The sequence below is a fragment of the Podarcis tiliguerta genome (genome assembly GCF_965153285.1).
Source record: "Podarcis tiliguerta genome assembly, chromosome: 2".
Lineage (NCBI taxonomy): Eukaryota > Metazoa > Chordata > Lepidosauria > Squamata > Lacertidae > Podarcis > Podarcis tiliguerta.
In genome coordinates, this window is record NC_139535.1 from 52,432,879 (window position 1) to 52,445,661 (window position 12,783).

The 12,783-nt window shown below is 43.3% G+C and overlaps 1 protein-coding gene across 4 annotated transcripts in view; it reads left to right on the forward strand.

Moving 5' to 3' along the window:
• The window catches only part of CACNA2D2 (calcium voltage-gated channel auxiliary subunit alpha2delta 2), a 513,315-nt gene that overhangs the window by 366,552 nt on the left and 133,980 nt on the right, over positions 1–12,783 (forward strand). For all 4 annotated transcript variants that reach the window (XM_083429356.1, XM_083429357.1, XM_083429358.1 and 1 more), the window contains one exon: positions 428–566. In XM_083429356.1, the coding sequence (XP_083285482.1) occupies positions 428–566 (139 nt within the window). The remainder of the gene's footprint in view (positions 1–427; positions 567–12,783) is intronic.

Sequence of the window (12,783 nt, forward strand, 5' to 3'; positions counted from 1 at the left end):
GGATGTCAGCACCCGGGGCAAGGCAAGTAATTTGCGCCCCCTAACCCGTGGATTTGCGCCCCCTAACCCTAACCCCCAGATGTTGCGCCCGGTGCGGCCGGCCCCCCCTGCACCCCCCACGCTACGCCACTGAGTATAAGGTCAGCACTGAGCAAGCAGGTAGCTTGCTTGCAGGCATGAGCCAATGATGTCAGCAGCCTATGTAGGGTGATGATGATGGTCAATCAACAGCTATGTGCCCACAAAAAAGCAGACCTATCCGTCCTGTTCCTCCTATATTACAAAGCAACTCCAGCAGATAAAATGGGGACTCTTCATATTGGTTGCCACTCAGCTGCAGATGCCACATACAATCTGCCGCACCAGCTTGCTGGCTGCTTCTGTATAAAACTGACCTGAACTTTTGTCTCCTCTTTTTCCTCTCCAGGAAGATCCAGATGGAGAAGAAATTGAAAAAGAAAAGTCCAACTCCCTGAAACTGGAGTTCACAGAAGATGCCAACTTCAAAACGAAAGTTAACTACTCTTATGCAGCTGTGCAGATACCTACAGACATCTACAAAGGCTGTGAGTTGCCCCTTTTCACAGAACTCTTCGTTTTAAGTCTGAAGACAACCCCCATAGATCAGGAGTGAGGAACGCTTGGCCTGTGGGCCAAATGCAACTGGACAGTTGGCCTTCTAGAGCCCCTTCCACCCACCAGTTGTTCAGCAGGAAGCAGCTGAGAGGGAACTGAGGTTCTGATGTTGGGCAAAGTGTGTATGATTGCAGCTCCTCCCTCTGCAAAAAGGGAGAAGTGCCTCAGCAGAGAGGCAGAGTTTTTGCATATTTCCAGGAGCGCAAGCATCCATGCAATATGCAGTTGCACACATGCAATTTTGGGGAAGCAATTGCAGTTTGGAGTTTGAGTCTTTGACTGGCTGTAAGGCAGGGCTTGCAGTTCAGCTGTGCATTGGTGTTATTTGCAATCTTCTGTTGGGATTACCGAGTTCTTTTTGCCTTTTCTATAGTCAGCAGAGACAAAGGCTGTTAGCTTTTCCTTTTCAAACTTTTTTCTAAGAGTCTGAGGAATTTGAATCATTTTTTCTCTTAAATTTACTTATTTTTTTAAAAAGGTTTTTGACTGTTTTTACTGATAAATTTAATATTTATTGTAAACAGCTCAGAGGTTTTACTGCAACCAAGTGGTACATACATTTTATGAAATACATGAAATTAAGAGAAAATGAAAGGTGAGACTAGAGTTACTGCACATTAAATATATACGTTGTTTCCATGAGAAGTAACTGTTTGTGTGTCTATGTGAATGTGCATATTAAGGGTATGTGATTTTGTGTGCATCTCACCCCACCCCTTTTGGATCTGAGCCAGCCACTGCTGGAATGTGGCCCATGAAAGCTTTCCCCCAGGGTAATGCCACTTGTAGACCCCCAAAAAGTTCCCCACCTCTCCCATAGATTAACTATTCAAGCTTCATAATAGACAATATAGTTGGGTTAATTTATCCTTGCACATAGATGCTAGATAAACTATAGCTGAGCTTAACCAGATCTGCCCTTCCCCAAACAACAGCCCAGCCTGCACTGAAAAATGAGCACACATCCACACACACAAAATCAAAGTATTTTTGCCTCGCTCTACACTAGACTAATCTGGGATTGTTTCATTGCTGCTGCCTTAGTATGGTAAGGTCAGGGGCGGACTTTGGTAATATGGTGCCATGAGCAAGGACAAAATTTGGGGCGCACACCCCAACTTTGAGTAGCTACTCATCTAAATACAGTGGGACCTTGGTTCTCAAATGTAATCCATTCCAGAAGTCTGTTCAACTTCTGAAACGTTCGAAAACCAGGGCGTGGCTTCTGATTGGTGCAGGCACCCCGGAAACAATAGCCGACAGCCGCATCGGACGTTTGGCTTCTGGAAAACGTTCGAAAACCGGAACAGTTCCTTCTGGGTTTTCAGCATTTGGGAGACAAAATGTTTGAGTACTAAGGCATTCGAGAACCAAGGTTCCACAGCATAGGTATTATTATTAATAATAATAATAATTATGCACCTCCTTTGCTTGGTGCCCTGTGTGAGGGAACTGCCTGCACCAGCCTAAACCTGGTGCAGGTATGGTGCCAGTTTGCTGTGTAGCTGCACTGCACCAAAACCACCTGTTGCTTTTTATTCTGCTGCTGTTGCCTGCATCGCTCTTGTGATGGGCTACATGCCCTTTGGCAAGCTCTGCAGCTTGATCCTCTTTGAGAGTTGGTATTGATCAGCCTCGCCTTTATAGTCGCACTCTCGTGCTGAGCCTTCCTTCCCGTGGTCGTTACAGAGAACAGCTTTCTCCTGGGCAGTTGTTTTCCAAATAATGGTTTCTGGCTTTTGAAAAGTGCAATTGCCATTCTAATTAAGGTGGGGGCACAGGCAGTTTCTCTAGCACCATATTGAAGATGCCTCTCCTGCGCGTCACAGCGCTGCACCTGATGGCTTGTCATGGTGCGCATGCCCATCAGGGTTGTTACGCTGCATCTGAGACTGCTTTGCCCTTGTCTCTGTCATTCCCTCTGGCTTTTGCTTCCTTTTTGCAGAAGAGAAGACGTCAAGTTCGTCTTTGCAAATGCTCAGGCACAGAACAGTTTGCTGTGTGCATAATTTGCACTACAGGCTATCAAATTTCTATTTGATACACTATTTATTTGCATTGCTTTTTTGCATTTCTTTCTGATTTTCTGCTGTTATAACACACCCACACCCACTCCCCCCCCCATGTAACTGCAAAGTAAGTGGCCTATCCCAGAATAGCCACAGCTTTTGAATCAGGTAAGCAGAAAAAAAGAAGGGTGAAGAATGACAACTCCCATCTGTAGGTAGAGATGAGGAAGAAATTAATTAGGCAGGTTACATGAAAATACAAACTTGATTCTCACTTCCCAAACCAGTAAACAAAATGAAATATTTTCCATTCTTCAAAATTTGCACTTCTCCAACCAAAAAGTGGGCACAAAAATGCATTGAGAACAATGTGCAAAATTATATTAGGAATAATTTCTTACAAAGATGTGTGTGTAAGGCGAACTTGCATACAAAATTGTATATTTTTAAAAAAAATGCAACAAGAATGCATACCGGTTTTCACATGAACTTTTAAAGAAAAATTCAGAAATTGACGTGGAAATGGGGTGAGCTGAATAAATGAGAAACCAAGAGAAGCTGAAATGGACAGATTCATTCATCCCTACCTGCATCTGTTTTCTGTAACATCCAACAAATAGGAGTCCAGTCCAAATGCATTTTTTAGAGGGATAAGTTGAAAGGAAGTGTTTTCATATGGTCCTTTCTAAATTATAGTCTTTCACACAAATTCTCTCACAAACGCCCCATCCATGTGCATATATGTATGATTATGAAAGAGAGATTTGTTGAGGTGGCTGGGATCATAACATTCCTGCACAAGCACGTGAGATTACAATATGCATCTAGTCTCGCCCATCATAAAGGTTTTTATTCTGGAAAACCTTCACTGTATAAATGCTTCCAACAGATTTACGGTCTGGTGGGAAAAGGCCCTAGGTGTTTTCAAAAGCTCTTAGTGATGCTGCCTGTTTGCAGTCCAATTAGTGCTTTGTCCCTGCATGGCTCATCACTGGGTAGAAAACTCATTCTTTCTCACTAGCTCTGCAGCAGCCACAGCAAAGCCTCGAATCTTCACCAGGAGCTCTGAGTTCTTTGTTACCCCCCTAAGGACTAGTCTCTCTGTTGCCACAGGAAGATGGGAGGAGAGAGCTGTTCTTAAGACTTGGCTTTACTCAGCTGAATTCTAGCTGAGGGCTCACGAAGGCTTTTTCTGCCTCTGCACTTGCTTCTCTTTGAGGGAGCTTTGCTGGCAGACAAAAGGAGGTCTCAGAGCATCCACTGAAACGCAATATAAAAGCCTAGCATTTTGCTTAGGTTTTTGAAAGCTACTTTAATTTGCATTCTCCGTGGACAGCGACAAATGTGAATGAAAGCAGGGTAGGATCCAGGCACTTTGACAAGTGGACACTCCTATGTATGGCAATGTGGAGTGGTGGTTCAAATGCAGAAGCTTCTTTTTCCAGGTGAAATCTAGAATGGAGAATATGCCATGCATTCATAGTGTTAAAAAATATAATAGAAAGATGCAACCTAATTCCAGGCCTCTTCAAAAAAAGGCCAATGTTTGTTTGAACCCATTCACAACAACGATCAAAGAGGAATGCAAGCAGCCCTCTTCCACAGAATAGATGTGAATCTGAGCTAGTCTGTGCTGTTGTTTATATACACTGGAAGTCCTACATTGAAGGAAATGTGACCCCTTTCCTCAGCCCTGCAGCTGACCTCTCCAGCAGCCACAGCATAGTTTGCATTGAATATATCTCTGTGCTGCTGGCCCTTATATTCAGGCATAGAGCAGGTAAGTGGAACAAGGAGCAGCAAGGAGCAGTGTTTACACAGCCTATGAGCAGGGTGGAATTGTGCTCCCCTGCCATGTGTGCTCTAAAGACTTTTGTGCGCAAATACTCCCTGAGCCCACATGGCCCCTCCTTATTCCAACCATTTTGTGGCCGTATATTGGGGAGAGCTCAGAGGGGCTCCCATGTCTTGTGCATATAACACATACTAGAAAGTACAGCTCTCGGTCTCCCTTTAGTGGCCGCTCTGAATATCCACATTGTTAAGTCTCTGGCACCTGCTTGCTTTGAGACTTTAATATGCTTTGAAAATTTCTCCATTAAGTCACTTAGGAATCTAATCAAAAGCGACATAGAAGCTTAACTTTTACTGCCTTTCAGCCAGACTGTGAGCTAGGAAAGGTGTGTTTTCGCTTGAAACTCTCGTTAATATCCTTGTGTAGAGAGACTAATTCCACCTAACTTAACAGCAAAATAGGAAGCATGGCGTTAACCTTAGAAAGCTGAGTCAAACTAGCTGCCTATCCTCACGGTATAGTGTGTGATAGCTCACTGGAATGTGAAAGTCTGTCTCCTGATGTAACATGCATGTTCTAAATGTTTTGATTGCTGCCACATTAAAGAATGCCGCTAATCCTTATGAATCTACCTCACCCACATTTGTGACTTTCCCCAGAACAGGAAACCACACACAATATCTCACTGGCTCTTTGGGTCACATTTTTGGGGGTTTCAACAATGGTTGCCTCTGTGCCACCCAACATCTAGCTTGCATTGTTCCTTTGGCAGTGTATTCCAACATTTACTTATGTTGGCTCGTTAATGTGTGGAGAACGACATCAGTAGAATGATTTCACTGCACCGGCACCAGTGGATTAGAAATGGCAATTAGTTTTATTACCTACCTAGTCCAGGCCGAGCAGCTAATGAACCAAATCATGAGATGGGGGGAGGAGACCTTGGGGTGGGTGAGCAGGATGAAATATTCATGATTTCCAACCTCCTGCTTCTAATGCAGAACAAGCGCTGGTGCCCTGCCAAAGCCACATAAATCAACACACAGTGCCATGGAACGAAATCAAATTGGAGATTAACTCACTCTAGGGTGTTATGCCCTGCTTAATAATAATAATAATAATAATATGATGGAGGAAAATAAGGGTGTGGGGTGGATTTTCTATGGGGAAAGCATCTCACTATATGGAAACAATGGTTACAAAATGCTTTTAAAATAAATATTACCTCCACCATATGAAGTATGGGTAATCTTTGAAATGTGGTCTCCACTCCACTGCCAGACATTTCCTGCTGGTGACTTGAAAATGCTGCCTACTAAGGGATGAATTTGCATGGAAAGGCAGCTGATATCTTATGGTCACCACAGGTGGTTTTTTTGGTGAATGTATTTGGCTCAATGGGTATCTTGGGTAAAAGCGTAGTAATAAGACGACCCCTCATCCCCTTATTGTCGAACCCAAGAGACTGTTAATAAGGCTAGCTACCTCTAAGGCACCTGTATTGCTTTCTATTGCTTCTTCAGCATCATTAGTGTTTGCAGTTCCTCCCAAGTTGTTATTATCGGTGAATCACAGTATAAGTTATCTGCGGTTTGCTAATGCAGTTGTTATCTCATCAGCTAGAATCACCCATGATTCCAACAAGCCTTTGTCACCTACCAAAGGTTTGTGTGCTGCTCTGATATATCACTTTAATTTTTCATTTCATACAATAATGCTGATATTATGCCAGGCTGAATTAATTTTGAGAAGATCTCCTGAGAATTATATCAGATGCTTCGTCAAGCTACCTAATTACCTTCATGTCTACCTTAATGTGAACCCATAGTATTCACATCCTGACTTTGCAGCGCCCTCTTGCTCCTTTGCTGGTTTAAACAATAATGTATTGTATTAAATGCTTTGTACAATAACCATTAGCCAGGTGGAACCTAAAAACTGCTAGGTTCCACTTGGCTAATGTTTTCTCCAATAGAGAGAGAGAGAAAGAGAGAGAGAGAGAGAGAGAGAGAGAGAGAGAGAGAGAGAGAATAAACAGGGTGATTGTATCTCCAGCTGGAGGAAAGTACCATCTTGAAGTGAATAAAAGGTAAAGGTGAAGGACCCTTGGACGGTCAAGTCCAGTCGAATTCAACTATGGGGTGCAGTACTCATCTTGCTTCAGGCTGAGGGAGCCGGCATTTATCCACAGACAGCTTTCTGGGTCATGTGGCCAGCATGACTAAACCGCTTCTGTTGCGCAGAACACCATAACAAATGCCATAGCACACAGAAACACCGTTTACCTTCTCACCACAGTGGTGCCTGTTTATCTACTCACACTGGTATGCTTTCGAATTGCTAGGTTCGAAGCTGGGACAAAGCAACAGGAGCTCTCCACCATCAAGCAGATTCGAACCACTGACCTTACGATCAGCAAGCCAAGAGGTTCGGTGGCTTAGACCACAGCACCATCCACATTACCTTTTACCTTGAAGTTAATATGCAGGAATGGGACCTGCAGTTGCCAGTATGCTTCTGTTAGGGATAGGGCAAATATTCAGTTCATTTCACCCCAACCCCTACTTTTGATTTTATGGATGACAATGTAATGGCCAGCCTAGTATTGGTATTACTGTTCCACTGTGTGCATCCTAAGATCAGGATGTACACTTTCAATCACTCAATTTTAGGAGCAGTAAGGAAGCTTACTTCCTACTGACTGTTTCAGGCAGAATCTTCTGAATCTTGTAGGCCTCACTTTGAGAACTTCCAACCAGAGTTTCCAAACCCTCATTGGTTATATGATTATTCCATACATTAGTTAAGGATGCAAGAATGAAGTGCCCTAAACAAGTACTATTGTTTCTAGTGCTGTGTGTGTCACTCTATTGTAATCCTCTCCTCAGCAGGGAACTGTCAGAGGAATAAGGCTATTACAAGAATCGATTGTTCATGCCCTGCTTTTCCATGTATATTAATTTTTCTGGGCCTCAAGATCCCATGAATACAGTTGTTGTTGTTGTTAATAACATTTTCTTGTGCATATAACTTTACATAGTGTTTGATTAGTGCCCTAAAGCAGGAGTGTGGACCCTGAGAGGCATATAGCCTATTACATTGGGAAATCCCGGAATGAAAAATAAGGAAGTGAGCAAGGAAATTGGTAAGAAAATCCAGAACAATCGTCATAATAATACAGTATCACAATTTCAGGAAATGCCCTAGTCCAGTGTTCCCCAACCTTGGGCCTCCAGCTGTTTTTGGACTACAACTCCCATCATCCCTCACTAGCAAGACCAGTGGTCAAGGATGATGGGAATTGTAGTCCAAAAACAGCTGGAGGCCCAAGGTTGGGGAACACTGCGGCCTAGTCCTCTGTTAAATGCACTAGCCCTATGCATAACAGAACTGTAGACATCAGCCATCTCCTTTGCCAATGCACAATCAGCATCAGTCTGAAAGGGGGGGCCTATGGGTGCAAAGATGTACACATACAAAGCTCACTCAATGGGGATGGGAACCCTGACTGTCAAGGGTTTGCATCCTCATAGAGCAGGCTTCCTCAACCTTGGCCCTCCAGATGTTTTTGGCCTACAACTCCCATGATCCCTAGCTAGCAGGAGCAGTGGTCAGGGAAGATGGGAATTGTAATCTTAAAAACATCTGGAGGGCTGAGTTTGAGGAAGCCTGTCATATACTCATTGGGACCATTCAGACTGATGCCATTGATGTGACTGATGGGCATGTCAGTGTCTAAGGCTATCTACTTATTCATGAGAGCTCCTTCAATTCGAAACCCCTGTAGAGCTGATTTCTATGAGCTAACTGGGGTTTTGGCTTTTGCCACCCTGCGTTTTCTTCATTGGCTGGCCCAAAAAAGCAGCGCATCATAGTAACTCAGGGAACCTCCACGCAGTAAGTGAAGAAAGGAAGGCGCAAAACCCACTTCATCAGTAAAGGTTAAGATATAGTGAAGGTTCTGCAGTGTGTGTACTGTTTATTTTCTCACCTGAAACCATCACAGATCACACCTGCAGCAGGTATAAGCTAGAAGGCAAAGTAAGAGGTCTGAAGGTGTGGCTTTCCATACTTTGTCTCATGGGAGAATATGATGAGTTTTTGTACAGTATACAGGGGTTGCTACAGCAAGGACTAAAGAAGAAGAGACTCGGAGCTGTGGCAGGGAAGAAACTGCACAAAAGACAACCATTAAATTTTCCGAGGGTGGAGGGAAGCGTATAACTGATTCATTTGTCTATAATATAACCATATCCCATTTAGCACACTGCAAGCCATAAGCAGTCTCTAAAATAAGAGGTACTGCAACACAAGGCTACTTGGCTCAGAATAATAATAATAATAACAATAACAACAATAATAAATTTATTATTTGTACCCCACCCATCTGACTCAGGCAGAGCGAGGTGGCCACCTTAGGTAGCAGGGCTTTGATATCATAAAAAGGCAGCAAATGGTTAGATATTGTTGTTAACATTACCAGGGGGTTGGGGATTTTTTTGTTGCCATGGAGAGAGACAGTTGTGGGATTTTCTATTCCAAGTGCCAATATATTCTGGCTGGGCTTGGGTACTGTATGGAAAGAAAGAAAGAAAGAAAGAAAGAAAGAAAGAAAGAAAGAAAAGATAAATGGTTGGTGGGCCAGTTCTGCCTGAAGCTTGTGCCCTCTCCCTTGGAAGCCTGTCTCTCTAAACTAAAAATGGTGAGGTCTAGTTGTTGTTACTCAGTGGATAAAACAAAAGCATTCTGAACATGCTTTCAAGCTCTCTCTTCTTTATGGCCGCTTCCATGTTTCAGAGCTAAGAGCTGGCAAGTTGTAGCTCAAAGGAAGGCATTGGTGGAAGTGGTGGTGAAGAGGAGATTCAAGAGCAATCAGTGGAGAACCATCATTTGACTGTCAGCTGATTTGGGGGTCCAAAGATGGATTGAGTTTTGGAGGGCAGGTGGCAACTGATGCAAGATGAACTATCATGTGAAAAGACTTGGGTGTAGCTTGTTCCCAGCACTAGCTTCCTTTTATTGTAGTTTGGAATTAGATTTGTAAGAAATCACAAGCAAGACTTACAGAAGTGACAAGTGTGCGTGACCCTTTAATTGGATAGATCCTCAGCAACTGCTCTTCAAAGTAGCTCCACTGGTTTCAGTAGAGCTGTATCAACTGAAAACAGGCAGCGGCTGTGTTTCTGGCTTTGTTCCCAGGCAAAAGGTACCAAATTCTCAAGGGGCAATGGAGAATAACAAGGTAACCTGTCACTTTCGTCACATCTGGCAAATGCACTTAAGAGGGGAGGGAGTGGGTAATTTGCTGGTATTTTTAAAGTGAAAAATGTGCTGCCTGTAAGAAGCCTAGGCAATAACTATGATCTGCATTCCAGAGCAAGCAAATTAACTGATCAGGTATCTTTCAGAAAAGAATGAGGCACAGCAGAAACGAAGGTTTTGCGGAAGCATTTACAGTACAGTGAGGTGGCTTGATGAGTAGGAGAAAATCCTCATTTCCAAGGAGGCTGCGTGTGTATATGCAATAATGAGGGTGATTCACACATGCATGTTCCTTATCTGATAACTGCTAGTGATGACTTGCATGCATGAAAGAGCTCTCCCAAAACAAACACCATAGTGCTTATGTTATCAATTATCACACAACTTTTTTAAACGGAGGCAGTTCACATGCTGAACTATGAAGTATCAAGGAGGGAGAATCACTTAGGCAGTAGTAAGAGACAAAATAGACTTTAGCTGCAGCAACGAAATCAATATGTGGCAACTAAACTGCTTAGTAAACTAAACGACATAGCAAATCAGAAAGAAGGACTGGTTGCAAAAATGCAAAGAGTCAGATACAAATGTGATCATTGCTAATTTCTCATTGCAGCCAAAAGTCTTTGTTGTATGCCGAATCCTACTTTACCTAGCATACTGTTGAGGGAACTAGCATGGGGGCTGGGGGTGCATGTTGTGATTCCATTTTATCCCTCATGATTTTGGACGTCTATATGAAGTTGCTGTGTGGGTTTCCTCTGGGAATGTGGAGTGACACACCATCAGCAGGCTGTTAGCATTTGGCTCTATTTTTCCTTGTTCTCTCAGTCTGATGAAGCTGTGAGGAGCTGAACCAGTTCCTGGATGTTGTAATAGGCTGGGCGAGGGGTAATAAACTGAATCCTGACAAGACAGGGGCACAGTGTGGAGATTATTCCTAGATTATTCCTATTTGACCTGCTTTGGACGGGGCTGCACCACCCCTGAAAGCTGATAGCACAGTCTAGGGCAGCCTTTCTCAACCTGTGGGTCCCCAGATGTTGGACTACAACTCCCATCACCCCTAGCTAGCAAGGCCAGAACTCAAGGATGATGGGAGTTGTAGTCCAACAACATCTGGGGACCCACAGGTTGAGAACGCCGGTCTAGGGAATCTTAGGAGCCCAAGTGGCAGCTGTGATATGGAATGTCTTTTATCAGTTTTGTCTGACTCATCAGCTGCAGCCATTTCTGGACAGATGCTATAGCAGTGATGGGCTCTCAAATTTCAGCAACACCCCGTGTAACACTAAAATTTGGTGCCCCCTGCCTCTCACATTCTGTTCTACAGCATTGTTTTGGCACCCTCTGCAGCATGGCCCCCAGTGTAACTGCACTGGTCGTGTCACCCTAAAACCGCCTCTGGCCGTAGTCTACCACAGTGATCCAAGCTCTGATAACTTGGATGCTTTAGCTGTGAATCCTGCACTGCAGGGAGTTGGACTAAATGACCCTTTGGTCCCTTCCAACTCTAAGATTATATTAACTTCCCAGTTGGTTTGTGTTATACGTGGGGCTGCTTCTGAAAACAACTTAGAAGCTTCAACTGGTACAGGATATGGCCACTAAAAATTGACCAGTACAGCCAGGTACTGTATATGGATGTCATGCCAGTTTTTTAAAAAGCACACAATTCAGTGTGACTTTATGTCCTCAATAGTCTAGGTCCCACAAGCTTGAAGAAGAAGTGCTTCTGATAATATCAGTCTTCCTGTGTTCTGAGATCATCTGCCAAGTCTCTTTTCTCTTTGTCAGAGGTGGTTTTCCCAGTAGCGGCTCACCAGTTGTGGAATGCCTTCCTTGAAGAGGCTTGCTTGGCACTTATGCTTCAGTCTATTCAACACAAGACGTTGTTCTTCATGTTGGCATTTTAACTTGTAATTTTAGCTCTTTGGGGGCATTTTAGCTGTTTTAAAGTTCTTACCCTGCTGCTTTATTGCAGTATTTGTATTGCAGTACAAATGGTTGCATAGCGTCCTGAAATAGTAAATAGGATGAAGGGCTCTGTGCAAGTGTGTGTGTGTACAAGCACTACACAGACACACACACACACACACACACACACACACTGCACTGCAGTAAAAAAAGGTAAACAACTATAACATGTGGAAAGACCACCTCAACACTTGCAAAATCACTCAAAGGCATCCAAGATAACATAACGATATTCAAAATCCACAACTTTAAAAGTCACAGCAATAAAATGGATTTAATACATTAGAACTAAAGAGCCTCCAATCAAAGCAGTACACATGAACAACAAAGTAGCTAAACCATTTAGGGATGATAGTTTTCAATCTGTCTCTTAAAACATGAGATTTAAAAATACTTGGGGGTTTTATGAAAATGCTAAGCTTGTGCTCTAGAGGACAGCCTGCAAGCATGGAAGATGATGGGCAACAATCTCAGCTCAGTGGGAATGGTGGTCCAGTGAGGCAAGGAGGAAGTTGGGGACAGTGGCTGAGGTGATCTCTACAAGGCCAGGACCTGTTTACCTATCAGACCAGTCCAAGAGAGATGAAGAAAGAGCTGCATGTCCCCGAGGGTCTTAGAATAACTGTGTCGAGGGGGAGAGCATCTTACTCCATCTAACTCCTCCTTTCCAGCTTCCCGAACCCCCGTGTTAAGTGATGGTGTCTTGTATGGGCTGCATAAACTTTTTGTGTTGTTCTTCCCCTCACGGTTTGATCTGGCAGAGGGTGGGGTGCACCTCCAGAGCTGTGTTAACTCATAGAGATAATTGAAAATAACTTTCAAAGAGAGCTCCACTTAAGAAGTTAACTACTTGCTCATGATCAATTCCGTATACATCCATAATGGCATTTAAAGCAGAGCATTAGGAGCAGCATAATTTACTTCTAATAGACTCATTATTTGTAAATGTATTTATTTTTAAGATAAAAATACCATTTTAAAAAAGCAAGTTGTGCAAAATGTTAATATCCTTGTGGGGAAGAGAGGAATTAATGAGAACAATGAATCTCTTGCCATTTCATCATTTGATTCATTAGCATTCAATTTCCTACCCCCAGAACCTGGCAT